General features: G+C 41.5%; 1 protein-coding gene across 1 annotated transcript in view; it reads left to right on the forward strand.

The window, feature by feature from the left end:
- The window catches only part of ATP5PO (ATP synthase peripheral stalk subunit OSCP), a 94,547-nt gene extending 68,570 nt beyond the window's left edge, over positions 1-25,977 (forward strand). The window contains exons 5-7 of the mRNA XM_085621354.1: positions 13,970-14,082; positions 20,777-20,863; positions 25,773-25,977. Coding sequence (XP_085477480.1) covers positions 13,970-14,082; positions 20,777-20,863; positions 25,773-25,886 — 314 coding nt within the window. The 3' untranslated portion in view covers positions 25,887-25,977. The remainder of the gene's footprint in view (positions 1-13,969; positions 14,083-20,776; positions 20,864-25,772) is intronic.
- The last annotated feature ends 380 nt before the right edge of the window (positions 25,978-26,357 follow it).

Below are 26,357 nucleotides of genomic sequence, written 5' to 3' on the forward strand. Positions count from 1 at the left end.
TCTGCAATGTTCTTGTATATTTTCTCTGCAACTATTTCTTCACTTGGAAATAAATTATGTAGCAATCGACTATGTAAAGCTTTTCTGGCATGTTCGGTGAGTAGTCCAATTCTGATATCTTTTAGAATACTTCCATATTCTTCATCGTTTGCTTGTCTCATATTGGTAGTGAGTTCTTTGTACTCAAAGAATGACCAAATATTCACATTACCAATGCTTCCTAATGACTTCTTCGTGTCCTCATGTGTCACAGTATTAAACACTGGTTGTCCTTTAACTGGAGTGAGCTGCAGTAGATCCCCAAAAACTATAACATGTTTTCCTCCAAATAGCACGTCATAGTCTCTTTTTAGAATTTGCTGCATTCTTAAATGCACAAAGGCAAGCATTAAGTTTGAAACCATGCTTACCTCATCAATAATGAGAACTTGCATCTTCTTCAACACTCTTGAAACTTCGAAACATGCTTCGCTAGTTAGCTTGTGATATTCTATTTTGTTCTCATGCTCCACTGGTAACATTAGCAAGCGATGGAGAGTAATTCCTTTAATATTATATGCTGCTAATCCAGTTGGAGCAGTAACAACACAAGATAAAGTTGAATCAGCTTTTTGCTGTAGGTAGCTTCTGATGACTTTAATTAAGAAACTTTTCCCAGTTCCAGCTTGTCCACTCACATATAATCTAATTGGTTCAAATGCTGTGCATGTGCACTCTTTTATTTTCATGTAGTAATCCGTGATCAATTTTTTTTCTGACTTCATAAATTTGTCGTTCTTCATTCAGTTGTTCCAAATCTGGTAATTCTATTAAATCTTCCTTAGCTTGATTCATAGCAGTTTCCACTTCAGTCATGGCTATTGCGGCTTCATTTTCTACGATTGGTTGTCCTAGGGGATCTTGACTGAGCGTTCCAGAACTTTGGCTGTCTTGAGAACTATCTCTAGCTACTTCAGCTGCAATTGTAGCTTCCTGTTCAATTTCTTCGTTTAACATATGGACATAATTCCTGAAAATACTGCATTCAATGGTATGTTTACATGCATTAAATGAATCCTCATAGCTTTGAAATTCTCCAAGTAGTTCGTCGTCTGTACGCCATGGTTTAAACAACTGTAAAAGTGGCAAGTAGTAAAATTCCTTTTTGTCAGTAGTGTCACAACTCAGCTTCCTGTGATTAATCAAACTTCCTTTTTTTTGCTTCGCAAAACATCCTTCCTCACCAATGACTTTATATTTTCCATTGTTGATGTCTTCTGTGGCTTTCCGTGAAAAAATGTAGTTCTGCAGCACTTCATAGAGACACATGTTCTCAAGATGATGACTTCTTTTTGGGTAATATGTGTCCAACATGTTTGTTTTCAAAATATCTGTACTTTCTGGGTCGTTTTCGGCCAAATATTCAATTTCTCCAACAGATTTCAGTACCCGATTTCGCATTCCTGCAAGGCCTAAACTGACCCAAATTATTCTTCTGGATTTCGAGTAAAGACTTGCAGATGATAACCTATCTGAACATTCGTAGGATCCAATTTCTCGATGCGTTAACATCTTCAAACTAAAACTGTACAGCTTCTTACTGACAGTCTTCTCGTGAGAAATCTCTTCCCACATTTCCTTCAATTCCGTTTTCTCAGATTTAGTAATGTACGATGTGACATACCGAGCAACAGCAATAGAATTGTCTGCCACATACTGAATATCCATGTTAGCATTCCACATGGATAAAATGACTGGGTTGTAGTCATTTATATATTTTGACTTCTTTTCTTCTCAGGTTGTACGTATTTTTGGGAGATTTTCTTGTAATAGTATGTCGCACAGCTGACATAACTGTTGACTCTTCCTTTTAAAAGAACAGGTCTAGGAAATCTAAATCGACATTTTGTGTAGAATTTATCTTTGGTCTTGTACTTCCATCGACAGTATTTTCCACACCGATGACTTTGGAAACGTAAAACTTGCTGTTTTAACTTTTTCTCCTCTGTGCTTTTAGGTATAGCACATGTTGCATATTGTTCAATGAAAGATAACACTGCTTCATCAGCATCTGTTCCAAATTTTGGAGCATCCCTGATCCACAACAGCATATGAATGTGAGGAGCACCTCTTGCTTGGTACTCTTTTCTCCAAAAGAAATCCACTACTTCTCCAAGAGGTGGATTTTTTTTTGTTGCAGATAAAGGACATCATAGCCTCAAATCTATGATTGAATACAAGACAGCAGGAGAACTGTGCTCAGTGGATCCGGTTAATGTTTGCAGATATTTCAATGTTTTTAATGTTTGAATTTGCCTCTCGTAGAAAATCCAGTAAATCATCCCAAGCGTATTCGGCACAGCTTAGGGTTAGGAACCATGTTGGAGTTCCTAAATTCCGTAACATACATTTCAATTCTCCATGGCGTCTGTACCAATATTCATTCGTCCCACGCTGACAAGCCATCAGATTGATCAATTGTGATTCCAAATGATCATCTCGCTGCTGCACTTTGTTCATAAAATCCTTAGCAGACACATTATGTAGATGTGTTCCACTTTTTAAAATGTGGTTTACTGCATAAGATAGTGCAGACAAGTAACTTTCAAATAACAGATGGAACAAATAAGGAATACTTTGACGAAATCTGGGATCTTCTGCATATAATCTTGTAGTCCGATACTCAGAAGCAGGAATCTGGACTGGACGTTCATCATATCGTCCACCTTCTCCTGTAGGAAACAGCTGGGGAAAACATCGAGCTTCCAAACTCTCCTCCCATACACTCACAGGAGTTCCTTGTGCTTTTTTCATTTGAAATAGATCAATGGTGTTTGCCATTACTTCTTTTGAATGAAGAGGATGTATGCTGAAATGTTCATACATTTCTTCTTCTTTTGACTTGTCAACTTTTTCAATTTGCCCAGTTGGTGTGTATGTGTCTCCTACTAATTCTTCTTCATCTTCATCCATATAAATGGCTTCATACCATATATTATTCCTTTTCAAATATAAATTTGCTTTTTGTACTTTCCGAACTTCTACCAATTCCTGCCAAATTTTCTTATTCTTTGTAGGTACACCATTAACCAGAATAAATAATGGTTCAGTTTCCAAATTTTCTGTGTCAATAGTTTCCATATTTTTTTTCAAATCCAACGGCAAAAAGACAACTCTACCTTTTAAACCTCTCTGTAAATCTGAAGGAGGTAATTTGCCTGTTTTTGGCTCCATACGTACTATGGTCTGAAACGGATGGATACATTGAATGAGTATAGACTCATACGTATTTAAATCAGAAAGTTCAGCAGGAACTTCAACCAATTCTAAATTATTATGTACAGCTCTAGCTGGCATTTTATTTTCTTCCAACTTGTTGTAACAGTATTTACAAATACGATGATCTTCACCCAAATCAAAACAATTTTCAAGAAATATATATGTTGCAAAATCCTTCCACTTATAATTATCTTCTTCTTCACTTTTTTTGTAGAGATCAACATTCCTTGTTTGGATTTTGTAATGGCTTCTCCGGCAACAAATACAAGTAATATTTGGTCTTTCATTAGAGATGATAGAAAATTTTGTAATTTGATCTTCAAATTTCTTACGGAGGGTTCTACATCCTCTTCCACATTTTCCTCAATAACTGTGTCATTCCCTGCACTTTCTTGTTCTGGACCAAAGTAACAAAACTGAATCTCATCAGTAACCTTCTCAACATCTGATACAGATCCACGAAACAGAGCCTTATTCAACTCATTTAACTTTAGTGCTGGACTTTTAGCAAAATACAATCTTCTTACAAATTTGCAAATTTCAGTATGATGAACTGCCAGCATCCTAAAATGGTGAAAAACACTTTGACACACTTTCCTAGATAAACAAGCCAGAGAGTGACCTTGCAAACCAGTATTCTCTCACTCTGCATGGATCTAGTCCTTGAAGCACCTTAATCTTCTGTTTTACACTATTTTTACTATATTTTCTTAACTCACGTAATTTATCAATAGATTCCCGTCGCAACGTACAAATACTACTACATTTCCAAGTATACACTGGAGCTTTAGGACGTCTCCCCATAGCCTCCTCTGCAATCACTTCTTCCTCCTTTCTTGGAACCATTTTCTCCTTTTCCATTATACAACCATCCTTAACTTCATATGCTCGACCACTGGTGTCAACTGCATGCAGCAAACTATTACTTTGAAGATAACTCTCTTCATTAAAAACTATGCATCCATTCTCCTAAAAACACTTTACAAAAGTGATTTCTTTTTACTACTCTTTTCTTTTTGCTTTGTGACTTCATTACATTAACTATTTTTTCTAATGTACGCATCCTGTTCAAAATTAAAATGAATAGTTTTCTTTTTAAATTTAAAGCCTTTTCTACAATGGCTTCAATATCTTTTTTTCTCTTTAATAATTTTGCTCTTATATTTTTTCACATCTTTTAGCAAATTGGACATCACTCTTCTCTGAAACATTTTTCTACGGATCTCTTTAAATGCTGATTTTCTTTTCAAGTTAATTATTTTAGCTTCTGCTTGTACATTAGCATTTAGTAAATTTTCTCTATTCTCCTGTTTTCTACTTGAAACAGTTTTTCCAATGGGGGCATTTTTAAAAATTTTCCTTTTTTTGAATATTTTTTAAAAATTCCTTTCTCTGCTTACCAGAAGACTTTTTCTTTTTCCCAACATGAGCATCTTCAACTAACTTGGGTCCTCCAGTTGTCTTCAAATAAACCTTTTTTTCTGTTTTCTTTGTCTTGATTTTATAGGCATCTTTTATTTTCTTCACTGCTCTGCAGCAATGCCTGAAAGAAACTAAAAAAAAAAAGAAACATTTTGTAATTTAAATATATTACTATATTTGTTATGATAATTTCTTTTCAAATAACACAATCTATCTCTTTCCTACAAGTGAAAAACACAAGAAAACCAACATGAATGTAATCTTTAAGATCAATTCCTGTGTGCACACACTCTTGGTGTAATTCTAGACAGAACACGATATTTCTTTTGCAATTCAAAAGCACACTTATTTTTTTTTGCAATTATTAATTACTCTAACAGTCTGACACATTTTCTTTATAGTTTACAGAGGCAAAAAACCGCACATGTGCAATCTGCTTTTTCCGAGCATATACATGTGTAACCTGGCATACTGACGGCACTACTGCAAAGATAATGAACCTTGGTGATGTTGAATGCATTAGCATTTGTCAGGGGGTCCAAAAATGCCATAAAAGACTCATGCTGTGACTTTACGCAGAAAATGAAATTTGCTTGCCAATTTCAAAGCACACTTAGTACTGTTTTTTTCCTGCAAGCGTTAATTACTCTAACAGTTGCATACATTTTCATTACAGTTTTCAGACACAGAAAACAGCACATGTCCAAACAGCTTTTTCAGACCATGAACATGTGTGACCTTGGTGACTGACTACACTCCAGCAAAAGAAATCGGCCTTAGTGATGAATGTATTAGCGTGACTCACTGCTTCCATGAAACACCAGTCTCTTGTGAATACTCAGCCTGATTCTACAGGATAAACTGCTGGGTGTGTGCTAACAGTCTGCTTATGCAGAGTGTGTATTTTCAGTAGCAAGAGACATACGCATGGTTACTTCCCAAAAGAACCAGAGAGACTCCAAATACCTCTGTGACAGCAATTCCACTATGCTCACAGCCTCATGCTGTGATTTTACGCGTAAAATGAAATTTGCTTGCCATTTTCAAAGCACACTTACTACAGTTTTCTGTGTTTTTAGGCTGAAAATGAAATTTGCATGCCAATTTCAAAGCACACTTACTACTGTTTTTTCCTCCAAGTGTTAATTACTCTAACAGTCTGATACATTTTCATTAGTTTTCTCAAACAGAAAAGAGCACATGTGCAAACAGCTTTTTGAGACCATGTACATGTGTGACCTTGGTGACTGACTACACTCTAGCAAAATAAATAAGCCTTAGTGATGTTAAATGTATTAGCGTTACTCACTGCTACCTGAAACACCACTCACTTGTGAATACTAAGCATGATTCTACATGATAAACTGCTGGGTGTGTGCTAACAGTCTGCTTATGCAGACTGTGTATTTTCAGTTGCAAGAGACATATGCATGGTTACTTCCAAAAAGAACCAGAGAGACAAAATACCTATCTGACAGAAATTCCTCTGTGCTCACAGACTCATGCAAAAATCACCACATACATCCCCTCTCAAACTCATAACTCACCTTTAAAATTATTTAGTTGAGAAAGAAATGTGGCACTCAAGCAACTATCAGACTCAGAATATCAGAGCTGTACACCTCTCTCCTCTGAGCAGAACCAATTAATGGCAATGTTTCCCTCTCTTTTTTCACACATATACATGTTAATTACAAATCTCAGTGCTTCCCACTTTTTTTCAAATGAAATCACACTTCTATTGGTTGAAAACTTCAACCCTTTTCCAAAAGTACCCTTCCCCCAACTTGACTTCTGCCTGCTACCATAGCAACAGCTCATAGAACACTGCTGTGAGGAGTCGGGTCAGAAGTTCACCACACAATGTTTCAAATCGAAAGAGCAAGAGTGCTTCACCTGTACAACCTAACGGCAAATCCAAACTATTCTTCTGTGGGAACACAATTTTCTGAACCAATACAAAACATGCTTCTATAAATTTACACATACAGCCTAGTTTTTAGTGTAGAATGGTGTGAAACAGCCAATGAGTTCTTTTTATTTAAAAAAAATATGTATGCCTCCATTTCCAAACTGTCTTTCATTTCATTTTGCCATTCTACTGAAAGACACCTTCAGAGTGCATCCAGATCTCCTTGAAAGATGTTCACAGTGTGGATTGTAGGTCACAGCTATGTCTTCTGGAGTGAAAAATTTGCAGAAAAAAAGAGGTATGGTGAGAGACCTTGGTTTGCCAAATGTAGACATTAAATGGATTGGTCAGAGAGGGTTAAAGTGGCATCTAATGCCTTTGGTGAAAACCTTTCTACATCTCCCACACCCTAACCTTATTATTGTGCACTGTGGTGGAAATGACCTAGGCACTTTAACTGGTGTAGGTCTGGAAATGCTTATTAAGGACACCTTTGTGCAATTGATGTCTCTTTTTCCTCATTCTGCCTTTGTATATTCTAACATATGCCAAAGGCAAAAGTGGAACTGGTCCTACCAATTTTGTCCGCAGATTGACAAAGCAAGGAAGCACGTCAACAAATCTGTTTCTGCTTTCCTCAGACTATGGTATGGGTTCTATATACCACAACTTGCGTTACAACATGCAAGACATTTATATAGGAGACGGTGTACATTTCAATGAAGGGAACAGAGTCTTCCTCTTAAACTTTAGACTCTGCATCGGTACATTTGTGCATAAAAAAAAAAATATATATATATTTTTTTTTTTTATGCACAAATGTCCTGCACGGAAGGAGCACCTTGACAGCTGGTGGAAACTTGCAAGATCAGAAAAATACTGAGTAAATACTGGAGCATACTACAGAAAGATCCTGACATTGGTATGACCATAGGGGACCATCCACGGATATCTCACAAAAGAGCACCGAATCTTTCGGATCATTTGGTACGAAGTCACTTTGTAGCCACAATCTGAAACTTGGCTACAATCAAGATCCAAGGGATTTACCAAATGCATGTCCTGCAAAGCTTGCGAGATTGGCAAAAATCTTAAAAACATTAAAGATCCGACTGGCAAAAGTTTCCAGATAAGAGAGACCATCACGTGTGAATCAACCTTTGTGGTCTACCTACTCCAATGCTTTTGCGGAAAACAGTATATTGGCAGCACAATATGCCCTCTCAAAAGCATATTGGAACATGTGCGTGCCATTCAAAATTTGGACATGACATATGTAATCGCCAGACATATGTCACTGCATGTTGGGAAATCGTGGTTGGATATAAAATACTCCGGACTGATGACAGTGCCTCCAAGTGAACGAGGTGGAAACCGCATCCAGAAACTACGCAGACTGGAGGTGCGACTAATAATGAGGTTCAAAACTAAGCATCCGCTGGGCCTCAATGGGGATGAGGAACTTCATGTGCACCTATAGATACTCCCAACACAATTGACATGTAACAATACAGCATGTGCTTGATGCACCGAAACACTAAGCAATAACTGTATCAGATAACTACTTGCGCAAATATATTCGCATTTTAACATATTTGTGATCTATTCCTCTCATGGAATTCCATACAATCATAAAAAGTTTGTTTGAATCCACACAGACACACATAAGCGCAGGTACAACTGCACACTAACAGGCACTCAGCCATGATTTTCTGCCTAACACTAAGTTAGTCTCCATATTTTGTGACACACGAACACATATTTTTGTGTTAAATGCATTAGGTGCCTTGCATTCAGCAATTAATAATGCACATATACCTAAGTGTTTTATTCAAAATGTCTCTTTTGTCAAAAGTATTGTCATTTTGAAAGGAATGATGTTAATTCCTTATATTTTATACTTTCTGAACTACAATACCCAGAATGCAATAAAATGGCACCTTGTAGCATATGTATAAAGCTAAGAAATGAAAAAAGGACCATTGTAACAATCTACCGTGACCAGGAACTACGGTTCGAAACGCGTAGGGAGGGTTACTCTGAGATTAAAATAACATCCTAATCGTCGAGGAGTGCCGCGCCATTATTAATTTGTGTCCTATATATATATATATATATATATATATATATATATATATATCTCTCACTTAAAAAACCATAGGTTTCACACATGTTATAGTTAGCTGGGCATTTCACTCGTGAAAAACCAATGAAATTCCCCCGTTAAAGTTAGGTCAGATAACTATAACTCGCGCGACCGCCACGCTATCACAAGGATGATGTCATGAGTGATGTAATATGTGACGTCACGAGCACTGGATTGCGGGTGCGCTAGTTATCTGACCTAACTATAATGGGGGAATTTCATTGGTTTTTCACGAGTGAAATGCCCAGCTAACTATAACATGTGTGAAACCTATGGTTTTTTCAGTGAATTTGTACGTTTTTTTTAAATGCTTATTTATTTATAGTTTTTTCCCCGTGCGCGCAATGTGGGCGCGCGGTGCGCACCGCGCGCCCACGTTACGTAATTCGCGGAATTTTTCCGTTTCTACCGTGCGCGTACGCTACGCGCACGCCGCGATTTTTCGTAAAAAAATTAAAATACATTTTTGCCCTTGGGGGTCCTTCTGGGACCCCCTGACCAAGGCTAGGGGGTCAGGAACTGTCCAGCCTGCCCCCCTTTTCACGTTATCCACCTTTGTTTTTCACCCCCTCAGACCGCGAGACACAAAATGGCGACCGACACTTCCTGGTTTCGACCGATTCGAATGTTTACTAAGATCTAACAACCAATCAGAATCGCGCACGGCAGCGTGCGCGTACGGTAAGCTTACTGTACGCGCTCTGAGCGCGCCTATAGATATATATATATTGATTTAAATGCTATTTTCTCAGGAAATACTGAACAGATTTACACCAGACCTGCAAAAGGCACATCCCTGACCTGAGGACTACCTCTCTGCCAAATTTCAAGTAATTCTGTTCAGCCGTTCGGGCTGCAGCTTGGACTAAAGGTCCTATGGAAAAATGCATGGGGAAAACGTGTTTTGGGACCCCCCCTTTTTCTCAGCCCCCGCTTGACGAATCCCCCCGAGACTTTCAGGGAAGGAGCGGAGCGCCCCACCTATTTTGAAAATTTCGCGAGAATTCGTCGACCGGCGCCAAAGTTATTCAAAATAGAATGTTGCGGATTTCCTATGGAAACACGGTCCTAACTATAACTATCTACTGGCGACTGCCAGTAGATAATACATATATATGTGTGTGTGTGTGTGTGTATATATCACTGAAAAAACCATAGGTTTCACACACGTTATAGTTACGAATTAGCATTTAAAAAACCTTGCAAATTCACTTAAAAAACCATAGGTTTCACACATGTTATAGTTAGCTGGACATTTCACTCGTGAAAAACCAATGAAATTCCCCCGTTAGTGCAGGCAACTATAACTCACGCGACCGCAATCCTCTGCTGATGACGTCAGATATTACATCACTGTATTTAGACACTTATTTACCCATGTCTTCCATTAATCTTTAGCTATACATATATTACAAATATTTATTTTTCATAAAGACACATGTCATCAGTGATGTAATATCTGACGTCATCAGCAGAGGATTGCGGTCGCGTGAGTTATAGTTGCCTGCACTAACTATAACGGGGGAATTTCATTTGTTTTTTACGAGTGAAATGTCCAGCTAACTATAACATGTGTGAAACCTATGGTTTTTTAAGTGAATTTGCAAGGTTTTTTAAATGCTAATTCGTAACTATAACGTGTGAAACCTATGGTTTTTTCAGTGAATTTGTACGTTTTTTTTAAATGCTAAGTTATGTATTTTTTTTTTTTTTTTTTCAGGTTTTCACCGTGCGCGCGCTGTGGGCGCTCAGTGCGCTTCGTGCACCGAGCACCCACGGTGCACCGTGCACGCACCTCGCGATTTAAAAAAAAAAAAAAAATCCGCCCTTGGGTTTCCTTATGTGACCCCCCTGACCAAGGCTAGGGGGTCGGGAACTGTCCACTCTGCCCCCTTTTCACATTCTCCACCTTTTTTTTTTCACCTCCTCAGACTGCGAGAGACAAAATGGCGGCCGACACTTCCTGGTTTCGACCGATTCGAATGTTTACCGACATCTAACAACCAATCAGAATTGTGCTCGGCAGGGTGCGCGCACAGTGCGCGCATGGTGCGCGCGTATAGATATTGATATGCTTTTAAATGCTATTTTCTCAGGAAATACTGAACAGATTTACACCAGACCTGCAAAAGGCACTTCCTTGACCTTATGGCTACCTCTCTGCCAAATTTCACGTAATTCTGTTCAGGATTAGTCAACCGGCGCCAAAGTTATTCAAAATAGAATTTTGGGATTTCCTATGGAAACTAGGTTGTAACTATAACTATCTACTGGCGACCGCCAGTAGATAGATAGATATACTCAAGGAGAGTGATAATCTGCATCAATGAATTACCATATAATGCAGCATGGTTAGCTAAATTATACACAAGAATAATCAAACTTTGTGGTTTAATGCAACACTTTCTTTTTCAATATTTCACTGTTTTAAATGTCTGGGCAAATGATTAATCTTGTTAGAAGCAGTGTAATGCATGAATACAGCTGTTGATCGTTAAGTGAAAGATCACCAAGCTTTTTTTGGTTGAAATCTGTAAATCGTCTTTCAGATGGTGGAAACATGGCACATGCAGTAGATCCATAATTATGTAAAACACATTATTCAAGTGTTTAATGTATGTATACAATTTTTATGTATGATCGATTGATCATATGAAGAAATCTCTTGTTCATTATACATTGAAGATGACTATAGGAAGATCTGTATTTGCATCATTTGTCTCTAAGGAAAAGGGTATGTTGATGAGCTTTGGGGTCCCCTTGTTTGACTGATAATGAGTATTACATGCATCTAGCAATAATTGCTTCAGTTTCTACCACTGCTGACTAGTTCAAAAATGTTTGTTTTGTTTAATATGTGAATAGAGAACCATCAATACTGTTTCTTTAATGTGCAGGGTCACAAAGATAAGTTGAGCATGTTACATACTTTTGCCCAGCAGTGGACATTTATTTATCCACATTCAGTCAACACTTACATCTTGACTTCATTTCTTGGGCAAGGTCTCAGTTTGGTTGAGATTTGTGCACCTTTTATACAGCAAGACACCAATTGCGTTTGTGACTCAAAGCTTACTTAGTTTTTCTTCCCAATGGTAAGATTTTTTTTATCAAAAGCAGAAACTGTTTCCCATCTGACATGATATGCTTACAAGGTGGCTCGAGAATGAAACTAACCTAGATAATATTGAAGGTTCCATCATATGAGAACCTCTTGGTGTGAGGAAATCAATTTCTGTACTATGTGAGACTGCGGCTTGGTTTTGGGGCAGTCGACATTAATCCCCTACAGTCAGTTCTGATGTTGCTTTACGATGTGTTCAGTGAAATAATGGTGGACTACTGATGAGAGGCATATGCCATTATTATTCACGTTGGGGCAACTATTAGCAGCCCTGGATCAGGGAAAGAAAGCAGTCCTGGTGCTATTATACCAGTCTGCGGCCTTCGACATGGTCTCACATGCCATTCTTTTAGACAGTCTCGCATAATCTGGCAATGTCCTAGTGTGGATTAAGAACTTCTGCAAGATCGGCGCCAAGTGATCATGCTAGGACAATATAACTCAGAAGAAAAAGCACTCCTATCAGGGATTGAGCCTGAGCCCGACCCTCTTCAATGTATACATGTCCCCTCTGATCAAGCTAATATCGCCCTTCAAGATCAATACCATCTCATTTGCTGACAATACACAGCTTATCCTGGTCCTGGATAAGGATACTACTGAGGCGGAAGAAAATCTCAAAATGCCTCTCGGCAACCTTCAAATGGATGAATAACAACCATCTGAGGTGTAACTCGTAAAAAGCAGAGATCCTGCCATTTCGCCAACAAAACCCCTTCGTGCTTAAACGTTGGTGGCCAAATAATGCCCCCCCCTCCCCCCCCCCCCCCCCCCACCCCCCAAATACAATAAATGCAGCTAGGAATTTAGGAATAAAGTTTAACAGCACCCTATCCTTCAAACAACAATCCCTGGCAGTTGCGGGCACATGTTTCCATATTCTAAAAAAGTCTAAAGAAATTCTTCGACTTGCTTCCCTATTCAGCCAGGCAAAACTGTTGCTCTTATTACATCTAGGCTCGACTATTGTAACAGCCTTTATGCAGGAACCAACAGAGCAGTTATGCACAAGCGTCAGATGGTCCAGCACGTGGCTGCACGACTGGCACTGAAGTGGCCCAGGAACTAATCTGCCTCGGTGGCATTAGACATCTTGCACTGGCTACCAATTCACAAACGTGTTTTGTTTAAGGTCCTTATCACCTTCAGGGCCTTTCACTTACGAGGCCCCCAATGGCTTCAAGCGCTAAGTTCCCTCCCGTAGCTTAAGATCATCCAACACAAATCTGCTGATCATTCAAACTTTCAGATTGGTGTCAAAGGGGGGGGAAATCACTTGCGGTTATAGGCTCAAAGGCATGAAATAAACTTCCACCTCAGCTTTGCCAGATTGCATCTGAGTCTGTGTTTAGGAAGGCACTTAAAACCTGGATTTATAGTGCACCAGACATACTTTGTAAAACTCTGATTTGAACGCCCTTATCTTTCTGTTAGGAGCAGCGAACCTGCTCGGTTTCCATCTCTGGTTTTTCCATATCCGCGCCAAGCTACTCCTTGGAGTGATAGTTGCGCTATACAAGTACGTTTTTACATTACATTACATATTATTTGGAGATATCAGTTATACTTCAGTAGGTCTTCCTGATTAGAGGCTCAGGAGACTGTTTTGCTGTTTTTGCATAAGCCAGTTACTACAGGGTTGTATGGATTATTTTACAGGTACGTACATTGAGCCTCTTGTTTCAACTATCTACTGACCGGGATACTTTTGATGCCTGCTTTTTGTCTAAAATGTTCAATTGTCATGACAAGCAAAACATGTCCTTCTCTGTATTTCTAAACAGGATGATTGATAATCTGTGTAAATTAATGCTTGATTCTTTTTAATCTGTTTTTATGGTTTTGACTTGCAACGATCAACTTTTCAGCTCAAACACTAGACAAACTTGATTTGTAAAGTATTTAACTGAGCTAGGATTAGTACTGCCATATTCGTTTTTATGCCACAGACTTGTGCTTTGGAGAGTGTGAACCGTGCTGTATATAATTTCATCTAATCTTTGAACTGGGGCTGAGGGATCGTGTCGGGGCTGCCCAATAGGATCTTGTATCATGTTTTAGATTTTCCTGCCAGTAATTCTTAACAAAACTTTTTCTTCTTCTACAGACTTACTGGCAGAGAATGGCCGCCTAAACAACACTGATGCTATCATTTCTTCCTTCAGTAAAATTATGAGCGCTCACCGTGGTGAAGTACTTTGTTCTGTCACATCTGCAAGGGTTTGTTAATGAGTTTTTCTATAGAAAAATGCATCTGTGCTGGTTTCTTATAAGTGCAATTTAATACATTTGTATTTCTTATACAAGCTTTTGTTTAAAGGAAGGGAGTCTCAATTTGTAACTCAGTTATTGTACTTAAATCATCTGATCTGTGTGTAATGCCATTTACTTCTCTTGGGTAACATCTGCGAGTTGTACTGTTGGTGTGCTTTTCATTAATTGTGGACTGCCGCCAAATTACCTATTTTTAGGTCTCGTCTGAGACAGCGCTTTAGCGCTGCTCTGGCGAGACTTATAGTAAGCGAGTTTTGGAAGTGCAAACAGTGCTTTTCAGGCCTCCAAATACAGTGCATGTGCCCTGGGCGTGCGCACCATTTGGCAGCCTGAAAAGCACTGCCTGATCACTTGCTTTGATGTCCTCAGTGAGCCGCGGGGCCACTGAGGACATCAAAGTGCACACCATTTGCCACCCCCTTGTTTTTTTCTTTGATCCCTATCTTTCCCTTCCTCAATCTCACCCTCTCCCTGCCTTTTACAACTGCGGCCCGCACCACTGCGCCCGCCCCCACTCCCCCCTCCCACTCCCTCCTCGTCCGCTTCAGTGCGCTCTTGTTCTGTGCCACTCGTTTTTCCTCGTTTTTTGTGCCTTTCTGTCCTCTGTTACGCTCGTTTTCCCTCTTTTTTTGTTCCTTTCTGCCCTCTGCTCCTCTCATTTTTGTACCCTTCTGCCCTCTGTTCCACTCGTTTTTGTGCCCTTCTCCCCTCTGTTCCACTCGTTTTTTGTGTGCCTTTCTGCCCTCTGCTCCTCTCGTCTTTTGTGCCCTTCTGCGCCACTCTTTTTTGTGCCTTTCTGCCCTCTGTGCCACTCGTTTTCCACTCTTTTTTTTGTGCCTTTCTGTCCTCTGTTCCACTCGTTTCCCTCTTTTTTTTTTTTTTGTGCCTTTCTGCCCTCTGTGCCACTCGTTTTTTTGTGCCCTTCTGCCCTCTGTGCCACTCGTTTTTCGTGCCTTTCTGCCCTCTGTTCCTTTCGTTTTTCTGTACCGGCTTGTGTGGAAACGCATATAATTGGGTGAGTATCTGTGCTTTTATCTGTGTATGCTTATTTTGCTTGCATACCACTTGGTGAATATCTGAGAGTGTGGGTTTGTGTGCCTTTTTGAGCTAACCAGGGACATTTCCACCTTAAAGATCAGGGAAAATATTTTAATCAAGAAATATTTCCATGGTTTGTCAAATGTCCTGGGCATACGCTGGTATGCAGTGAATATAAAAATGTGTGTGCATTGCAATGTTTGTGCAATTATATGCATTTAACAACAAATACATAGACAAAAAGAATGCTCTACAAATAGCAGAACTGTTGCTGCGTAATTGTGCACCGTTTCACACCAAGAACATATCAAATTAACTGCTTGTCTCCAAGCCACGCCCTTAGCTTCGCCCCTTCTGTTACATTTAGTTAGTGCCTGCATTTATTTTTTTTTCCATTTAAAGCACTGATGCTTCCAAGTACATAATTCTCCATTAGTCTGTACACGTTTGCCTAGATCTCTGAATAATAATAGGTTCAATAACTCGAAAGAGAAAAATATACAAGAACAGTATTTCTTACGAAACGTCCCTAAACCTATAAAAATTAGCAGAAAAGAAGTTGGTCATTTAAAGAAGCAGCGAGTGCTTTACTAAGAAGAGCTCTTCAGGAACCAGCCAGCGCCACGTTGACTGCAAGGTGACATGTTTACGTAGGACCACGTTCCCAGAACAGATGGCTGGCTTGTCTTTACCCACGCAGAGGAAAGGAAATTAGGGCTGCACACAGAACAAGCATTTGCAATGCAATAGGTCTCGCATTTGCAAAAGTTTAAGCTATTGGCATTGTTCATGACAATGCCTTTTTTAATCTATTTTATAAAACAAACACATAATGGCATTTATTTATCATTTACAAAGCCAATAGCTAGTGTTGCATTATACTCTGCCACCTCCCCTGTCTGTGACAAATACTATAGACCACCCCTTTATAACTGCCAGCGCTCCTCGCTTAGCGACACAGTATACTAGAGCTGCACTCATTAATTCACGCTCTCTCCCCAAACATAGTCTGGACATCAGGGAGAGCATTATTAATCATGAACTGGACATCCTATTCATCACAGAATCATGGGGAGATGATGCATCTGGCCCTGACTTTGTTCAAGCTACTCCTGAAGGTTACAGTGTAGCTAGACAAGATAGAGCCTCGGGGCGAGGCGGAGGCTTAGCCATTATTCATAGGGACACTTATCGCGCTAAATTTGAGCCCATTCTAAGTACCAATTGCGAAGCTCTCGCATTTACTATTAATCTTACACACAAACAGGCGTTTAAAGGAACCCTGGTGTACAGGCCACCTGGAGCTCGAACCAAATTTCTAGCTGCACTCATTGAAATTATGGAATCAGCAATAGAATCCCCGACTAATACAATTCTTGGGGATTTTAATTTTCCTTTGGAAAACTTGGAAAACAAAGATACACTCCAACTTATTACTGATATGCAGGCAATAGGACTGCAGCAGCTGGTGAAGGGCCCCACGCATGAAGCCGGACACACGCTGGATGGCCTGTTTACGAATGACCATGGCATTGAGTTGGTAGCAACACTACCTTTGATCTGGTCTGACCACCAAGCCATTATTTTTAGGATCCGGATGCTACCACTCAAACCCCCTCAGACCAAAGATAGGGCACCAGTGGGGGCGCGGATGTGGAAAAACGCAGACATACCACATCTCTCAAATCTCTTGCTGTCATCTGCTCCAGAAAGCGGAGACAATATTGAAACTATGTCCATTAAATTTCAGGAATGGATTTTAAAAGCAGCGAACGAAGTTGCTCCTGAAAAAACTTATCGCCCCAATAGAACCACTCCATCTGCCCAGTGGTATACAGAAGAGCTGCGACTTCAGCGTCAGTTCTGTAGAAATTTAGAAAGGCGCTGGAGAAAGCACTATAGTCCATTGGCTAAGCAAGAATACAAAAGTGCTTTGGCTATATATAAGAAAGCTATCACCACACAAAAGAATCTTTTCTTCACTGGTCGTATTGAGCACGCCCAGAACTCAGCTAGGATGTTATTTCAGGTGGTGAACTCTCTGTCTAGTCCTCCAGCTGGCTCCACAATAGAGAACTCGCAGGAATTCTGTACCGCCCTAGCCACATTTTTTACTACTAAAGTAATGGATATTTACTCCACTTTTTCTAAAGAGCCGGTAGGAAGAACCACTGATTTAACTATTCAACCAGCACTGAAGCACCCTTCCTTTACCCAGTTTCAGTCAGCTACCGAAGAACAGGTCAACGCACTTGTTGGCAAAATTAAATCAGGCTCTCCGTTGGACCCATGTCCTCCGACCATAATGAACCAACTACACAATGTGGTTACCCAGCCGCTGACCAACATATGCAACTCCATCTTTAGGACAGGTGTCTATCCACAGACCTGGAAGAAGGCTATTGTTAAACCCCTGATTAAGAAGCCATCTTTAGACCCTACCATCACTTCCAACTACAGGCCAATTGCCTGCCTTCCATTTCCTGCCAAAATAGTGGAGGCAATAATGAATAAACAGCTCTCTGAGTTTATTGAACAACATAAGCTCTTAGATGACACTCAGTTCGGGTTCCGGAAGGGACACGGAACTGAGACAGCATTGATAAAGGCCTCGGATGAAATTCGAGAGATCATGGATTCGGGAGGTGCTGCAGTGCTCATCTTATTGGACCTGTCAGCTGCTTTTGACACGGTCGACCACGTCATCTTGGTCGACCGTGTCGCAGCCCTTGGAATTAGTCATCTGGCTAAAGATCTTATAGCCTCCTTCCTTGTTAATCGCAAACAGGCAGTCAATCTGGGCAACTACTACTCGCCCACTTCTGAACTGCCCTGTGGAGTCCCTCAAGGATCCTCGCTAAGTCCCACGCTTTTTAATATCTATGTTGCGGACTTGGCGAGGGTTATTAAATCACATGGGATGCGATTAACTACCTACGCGGATGACACCCAGCTTGTGCTGGCGGTGCATAAGAACGGTCCAGTGGTAGCAGCTAAGTTTCAGGAGGGGTTACTGGATGTACAATCATGGATGCACAGTAACTGCCTGAAACTTAATGCAGAGAAAACCGAAGTTATGACTTTCGGTAAGATCTCCCCCGAATGGTCTCCAACTTGGTGGCCCAGTCAGATGGGCTCCCCCCCCCGATTCCAGCTGTCAAGGTTAGGAATTTGGGAGTGATTTTTGATAACAGGCTATCTTTTGGTTATCATGTCAACAAGGTGGTCTCTGCTGCATTCTTCGTGCTGAAGAAAATAAAAAAACTCATGCCATACCTACCCGCTTCGGCAGGGAAAACACTGATTACCACCTTAGTGTTTTCGAAGCTGGACTATGGAAACGCCCTCTTCCTTAGCACTCACAAATACATCCTGAACAAATTGCAGTCCGTGCAAAATGTGGCAGCACGAATTCTGCTTAATATTCCTTGGCGACACTCTACTTCAGCAGCCATACGCCATCTACATTGGCTAAGAGTGGAGAGCAGAATTAAATTCAAGGCTCTCTGCATCGCCTACAAGGCCATTCATCAGACTGGACCAAAGTTCTTAAAGGAAGCTTTTCAGGTGTACATACCTGGAAAGAATCGAAGATCAGCAGCAAGCCACCTATTGCATGTTCCCCGAACAAGAACGGCCACATGGGGAGATAGACGCTTCCTGGTAGCGACCCCCATACTGTGGAACACACTCCCCTTGTATATTAAAACAGCACCAACACTCATTGCCTTCCGTAAGGCTCTGAAAACTTGGCTATTTAATCAATAAGTTCCTGTCCTCAATTTTGTGTATCCTAGAGAATCTCATTGCGCCTAGACACCCTAGGGTATTAGTTGCGCATTAAAAATCCCATAAATAAAAATAAATAAATAAATAAATTATAATGCGAGACCTATTGCATTGCAAATGCTTGTTTCTATTGCCAAAGGAATCTTCCATTATAGCCAGTCAATTGTTGACATTTGTTTTAAGGTACATCTCTCTGCCTCTCGTTTTTATTCATTAGGCTTGAGACTGTTCACAAATGTGATTGACCTTAGAAGTGAAATAACAGTGCCATAATGCAATCCAACATTAATATCTAACAAAATTAACATCCTGCAAAATATAGATAGTGGTAGAACAATAGATACCATTGCAAGCCTAGGGCGCTTCCCTGTGAAGGATTTTGTTTCCTAACATACATTTGATGTGATTGGATATTGAGGTTTGCCCTCACTTCGAAGGATGAGAAGAGTTCTGCCTGACAGCCTTTCCCATTGTATCACTTGGGGGGCTGGAAAAAGAACTAGGCAGAGAAATACATCCGAGCGTGCTCGCTCTTCACAATGTAGCATGCCCTACTAGGACTACACATGCCTTCTCCTTGTTTTGGATTACTGCCTGAGACTTTCTGGAGAGCAGGGAGGGTGTGGATGGAACTACGATTAGGGATACTATTCTATATTAAATCTCTGAGCTATGGGTGATTGTTGCTTGAATTGCGAATATTCATGTCTAAATCATCTGTGCCATTCAGACGACGCATACAGCCAATGACAATCGGCAAATATTATGCCTTTAAGGATATCGACTGGATCAACACACTTGGTCCTCTGGGATCCATAGTGGCCTCACCAGTATGTAAGCAGAATCCCTTATACGTCTAACCAGTTTCTCACCCAAAGCAGATACTAAAATAAGAGGCAGGCCTATTTTATTCTGCCAATCATATGCTATATTCTTTCACCTAAGAGATTTACACACACTCCTTTTCTCACGAATGCTAACAGGTACTCATTTTGCAAAGACTTGGTTTGTGATAAGTTAACAGATGGTGTTGATGAGAATATGTTTGCGATTTATGTATGTAACGTGTTTTTAAATGAGGGTCCCCCAGCATAAGACTTGCTCAAGAAGTGCCGCCTTGGAGAGTAAGACCTAAGCCCTTTTTATGAGTACTTTGCCTATGCCAGTTTCGGCAGAAACTGGAGTTTCTCCCTGAATCTGGAACTCAGGATGTGCAGTAATAGCATCCCCTTGGGGTTTTCCAAGGATAAATTGTGGTTGAGTAAATCTGGTGAAATATATCCACGGAAAGCGTCATGGAATGTGCAAACATGCAGAAATTGATGCAGGGGCTCCTTTCCTAAGGGGCAGTTTCATAATGGTGTAGTAATATTACACCCAGAAATTACCTCACCCTGCAGTATTGGGATTTTGTGTGTAGTATTATTGCATCTGAAATTCTTCTGAACCTTGTGAGGTGGTACTAAATAGTGGTCAAATCGTCTAGGTATTAGGAATTGCATTTGATGATTTGCTTGCCTAGATTGCCTTAACCATTCAGGAAAAGATCTTAAGATAGTTCAGTCTATCACATTTTGGTAACCTTTGAAAAGTAAACCTTTTTTCCCCTACTTCTTTTGATGGTCACCTATTGACTTCACCTGCAACTCTTAATTAGTAAAGACGAGATGAATTGGTGTCCGCATGCATGATTAAAAACTGTTTGCAATTTAGACATCAATATATTATTTGGAAAGTCATTTTTATTATTACAGTATCGGAAGCTGAAATGTTCCATTAGCAGTTGACTACATTTTCTTTATTTTTGTTTTAGCCTTTGGATGAACCCACACTGGCTGATTTAAAAACTGCTCTGAATGGATTTCTGGCCAAAGGGCAAGTCCTGCAGCTGGAGACCCATGTGAGTACTTGCACCATTTTCAGCCTCTCTAAGCCAGAGTTTATTTGTATCTGTTCTATAAATACACCAAACACTGCACTATAAATGGTGTGCTGAAGCAGACGCCATTATGTTTTTTCTGTTGTCTGTTTGGACTTTGGTGCAACGGAGCACGCAAAGGCAACTGTGATGTACAGCAGTAAAATATTCACTTCCATTCTGGTCTCCCGCCTGCATTTAATATGGCTGCTGTTGTCGAGTTGCCAGTCCAGCTTTATAAAGAATAGAGAAGCCTGAAGCCTAGGACAGTGTACGACTGGTGGTTAATGTTGTCGACATGACTGAATGGACCAAGACTATACATTTCTCAATGCAGAGAAGGCCTTTGATCGAGTGGATTGGCAATTTCTTGGAGCAGATCTCTCGAATGGCGGGCCTGAGCTCCCTCATTACAATGTATGTGTTAGCCAACTACACTGCACCGGTGACTGCACCGGTGACTTGAATGAGTTAGTGGCACCCTTTTCCCTTCTATTCTTTACTGTAGGGGCACGAGACAGGGGTGCCCCCTAGCCACTTAAAATTAACTTAAACAAAGGTACCACCAGTCCACCACTTAGAAAAAAATCCTGACGTCTGGGGCATCTGGGTTGATGGCAAACCGTGCAAACTAGCCCTGTTTGCTGATGATGTGCTGTTCTTCCTGCTCTGACACGTCCCTCCCTTGTCTTTTATACAAATTGAGGCAGTTTGAAGCCGCCTTGGGGTTTCACATTAACTATGCATAGTCTATAGGTATGGGACCCCACCAATAAGTCTTAACACTTTCTTTCTGCCTTGGCATGTGCAGACACATGTATACTGTACCTAGGTGTCTTTCTCACCAGCATTATCAGTAATCTATAAAGATACAATGTGCAACCCATACTTGAGGCCCTGCTTAAAGACCTCTATCACTGGGGTAAGCTTGGAATTTCCTACCGACCTAGATTGCTATATGTAACACAAACTCTTCCCCAAGGATTCCTAAAGAAACCATCCGTCCGGTGCAAAAACAGCAACTTCAATTTGTATGTATGGAATAATGCTGCGCCATGAGTGCCCAGGGCTCCGTTATATAAGAGAACATCTGAGGGAGGGCTGGGGTTCTGTAAAATGGCACACTACATACATGCTTAACAATTTCAATCAGCACCAATTCCCTTATACTAAACCTTAGGTGCTACTCGAACAGTGCTGCTCCACCCCATCCCCTTCACAACGTCCTGTGAATGAGGCCGGGAGACCGCTTCCTGCCTCCTCTGGCACCCCAATATGCCATGGCCACGCTCCATTGGTATTGTGATAAGATTAATCACCATCATGTAGCAACCATGTATCTCTCCCCATCATTGTACAAAAGTCAGAGTTCCAGCCGGGTACCAAACACCTTGAAAATAGGAAGGGGGTGGGAGGGTTCTACCCCCCCCCCCCCCACCTCTTGGGGGACCTCTATCGTGATGAGGCCACCTTAGATAGGCCCACCTGCAAACAGATCTTCCAACTGACTGGAGCAGATGAGTTATGACTTAATCAACCCCTCCACTGGGTGAACAAATAGTCTGTGAAAGATAAAGGTAGAAGAGCTAAAACACTCTTTGAAACACACAAGGGTGATGGGAGGCTGCTTGCAATAAGTCTAACCACTGGCAATAGCTCGGGTAGCACTCTAAACAATCGTTCTTTTGCTCACCATGCCACTTGAGTTTGGACCCAGCCATATGCAAATCAGTCTTGGCCCTGCTCCTCATTGGAACAGCTCAGCCCGAACTGCCAAGCCAGGTCCTAACGGAACACAAGCAACCCAGGACTGGTTTTGCCCTAGTTATGGGCCCTACTCGGAAAAACCCAAGGCGGACCCGAGGGACCTCAAGAACTTCCGGCCCTGCTCCCGTTCCCAGCCAAGGTCATCGAGGATAGTCAACAGACAGCTAACCCGATACCTCTAAGAAAACAGCATCCTGGACCCATCCCAGTCAGGGTTCCGCAGCAACCACAGCACAGACTGCTCTCATCGCGGCCACCAACGACATCAGGACCCTGATGGACAACGGCGAGACCGCAGCTCTCATCCTGCTGGACCTTTCCGCCACCTTCGACACGGTCTGCCACCGTACCCTACACGCACACCTCCATGACTCTGGGATCCAAGACAAGGCCCTGGAATGGACTACCTCCTTCCTCTCCGGCAGAACCCAGAGAGCCCGCCTCCCCCATTCCGAAGCCTCTGAGATAATCTGCGGCGTACCCCAGGGTTCTTCCCTCAGCCCGACACTGTTCAACATTTACATGGCCCCGCTCGCACGTATCGCCCGACAGCATGACCTCAACATAATCTCCTACGCCGACGACACTCAACTGATCCTCTCCCTCACCAAGGACCCCCTCACCGCCAAACCCAACCTCCATGAAGGAATGAAGGCCGTCGCGGACTGGATGAAGAGCAGCCGACTAAAGCTGAACACTGACCAGACGGAGGTCCTCATCCTCTGCTCCAACCCATCAGCCTGGGACGACTCCTGGTGGCCAACGGCACTGGGGGCAGCCCCGACATCCACCGACCACGCACGCAACCTGGGAGTCATCCTCGACTCGACGCTCTCCATGACCAAGCAAGTCAACGCCGTCTCCTCCTCCTGCTTCAACACCCTCCACATGCTCCGCAGGATCTACAGGTGGATCCCAACAGATACAAGAACAGTCACCCATGCCCTCGTCAGCAGCAGACTACTATGGAAACGCCCTCTACGCGGGAGCCCCGGCCAAGCTCATCAAACTACTCCGACGCGTTCAAAACGCCTCTGCACGCCTCATCCTCGGTACCACGCCACATCACCCCCGCCTGAGAAGCCTGCGCTGGCTCCCTGTCGACAGGAGAATCTCCTTCAAACGCCTCATCCTCGCACACAAGGCACTGCACAAGACCGGCCCAGCCTACCTCAACAGATGACTCCTCTTCTACGTCCCTAACCGCCAGCTCCGCTCCGCCGACCTCTCCCTTGCCACCGTCCCGCGCATCTGAAGAACAACCACCGGCGGCAGATCCTTCTCCCACCTCGCCGCCAAGACCTGGAACACCCTCCCACTCAGCCTACGACAGACCCAAGACCTGCTATCCTTCAGGAGGCTACTCAAGACCCCCCCCTTTTTTTTTTTTTTTTTTCCCAGCGCCTTGAGACCCTCGCGGGGAAGTAGTGCGCTCTACAAATTCTATGATTGATTGATGGGCTAATCGCTGGGTACGACTTGCTTCTAAAATGCTCTGTGAACAGCTTTTCACACAGGATTCCACATAGAATGGCATCACTCATCTCTGTTGCCCTGAACAGCCTCACATAAACATAGCAACATAACTTTCAACTGAAATGGAAGCAGGATCTGCGCAGGACAATTGCAGAGGATACTTGGCTACAGCTTTGGTCGCAAGCTGCCAAGACTTCGATTTGCTTGCAACACAAAGCCAACTCATACAAAAATCTCACATGGCATTGGGACCCGGGGTTCCCATTTCATTATGTGGTGGCAGTGTACACAAGTCAAGTGATTCTGAGTGGAGGTCCGACAGCAGATCTGTTGAATTTGCTTGGTGGCGTAGCCACTGGACCCACTGGTGCTCTTGTTGGGTGAGGCTGGAGAGGATTTGATCTACCCATACGCTACTCCTAGGGGCAAGTTAGTTACTACTTTCCTACTATCAGTAAGACTAACTCCCAAACCTGGAGGAATACTTCCTCCAAGCCTCTAGTTGTGGTCTAAGGTCTGGCATATTGATTCTGTGAAGCAATTGACCACTTTAATCGGTAAAAGGTGGAGGGTTAAAGTAACTCGGACAATGAGGATGGTCCTATATAGGCAGCACTTTGTTACATGACTATCCATGGCTGAGGTCTATTAGTTTTTTGTATTTGAGTCTGTACTGTGATGAATTGTAATATGCCCTGTATTGCCAGCACTGCAGTCCCTATGTATTAGTTTTTCAAATGGCAAATGCTGGGACCAGTTTTTCAATGGGTATCTATATAAATAATGAATCGCTATGTTGCTTAATGCACTTTCAAAGTAAGAGGCTTGTTTTTCTAAATGTGTAATTGAGCAAATGGCATATTAGATGAATAATTAGATGGCTGGCATCCCTCAATGCACAATGCAGAAGTAGGTTACTGTCTGCATGAAAGGGGTGGAAAGGTGCTCTCTAACTCCGGTTTACAGCCCAATACAAGTGTATCACAATACCTGAGTTATAACTCTCTCTGGTGTCAGTGGTAGCTTAACATTTTTGTTTACCTATTTGTGGTTTTGTTACTTAACTTGCTGAACAAAAAAATCTGGTAAGAAAATTGTAGAAAAACGCTCTCCTCGATCCTCCTTCCACACTTAGATGACATTTCTTAATGAGTGCAGAGGCTGAAGCTGGGGGGGTGCACATTTTCACCGAGGAATAGATTGGATGAAGAAAAAAAGTTCTCAATGCTGACCAGCATGAAGGATGAAGATATTGTTTATCTACTACTTAAAATACACTCCGAAGACAATAGCTTCGCTGCAACTTGCTCATGAGCAAAAACAGTTTAATGCATCTGAGTGATATCCTTGAAGGAGTTTGTCATTGGTTGTGGCATTACTTTACCAGTGACTATGCCAGTTAGGTGGACATTGTTCTGGGCTTTTTCATAGAATAATAAATACAAAAATGTTTTTTACCTTTGAAACTTTGGATAACCAAAGCTTCCTGTACCTTAATTCAGGATAAACTATTTTAGTACGAGTGAATTTGTGGTGTTTTAAAGATTTAGGCAAGTGTTGGTCTACCTTCAGTAGCAGAAAACAAAACTGTTCTTCGAATTAAAAATATGCAATTTCTCTTAGTAATTATGTGTCTTCCTCTCTGTAGACTGATCCAGCGATCCTCGGCGGAATGGTTATCAGCATTGGTGATAAATACATCGATATGTCAACGAAAGCCAAAATTCAGAAACTGAGCAAAATTATGAGGGAGACACCATAGGGAAATTTCTGTAAAAGCGATATTTTTATCGCACTTTCACCATGAAGCCCCTACATGTATTGAATCAATAAATATTCCTTCTGAATATCAAGTAATGGTATTTGTTCTTTTGAGTTAAAACAAATTAAACATCTACTTACGGTGCTGTATTTAAGTGTGTCCAGTATGAGGTGACTCATAGCTTTCTGAATGATTTAGATAAAGTTACAAAAGTACAGTTAAAAGAAGCACATCTGTAAAATGCTGACATTGCTGCATTTCAGAAGGAGACAATGGAAGAAGCAAGAGAACTAGACAGACGAGATTAAACCGAAGCAAACCTATTATAAAGACTACATGCTAAAGACAGTCTAGGAGGGACTGGGACATGCAAGCTTCTGCTCGAGATATTTTGTTCTTGTGCCTCCAATGGAAGTGTGTTTCAAAATATGAAAATTGATTGTCTGCAAATTGAACCACCTCTGTTGTTTA

Source organism: Triturus cristatus, chromosome 8, assembly GCF_964204655.1.
Source record: "Triturus cristatus chromosome 8, aTriCri1.1, whole genome shotgun sequence".
Classification (NCBI taxonomy): domain Eukaryota; kingdom Metazoa; phylum Chordata; class Amphibia; order Caudata; family Salamandridae; genus Triturus; species Triturus cristatus.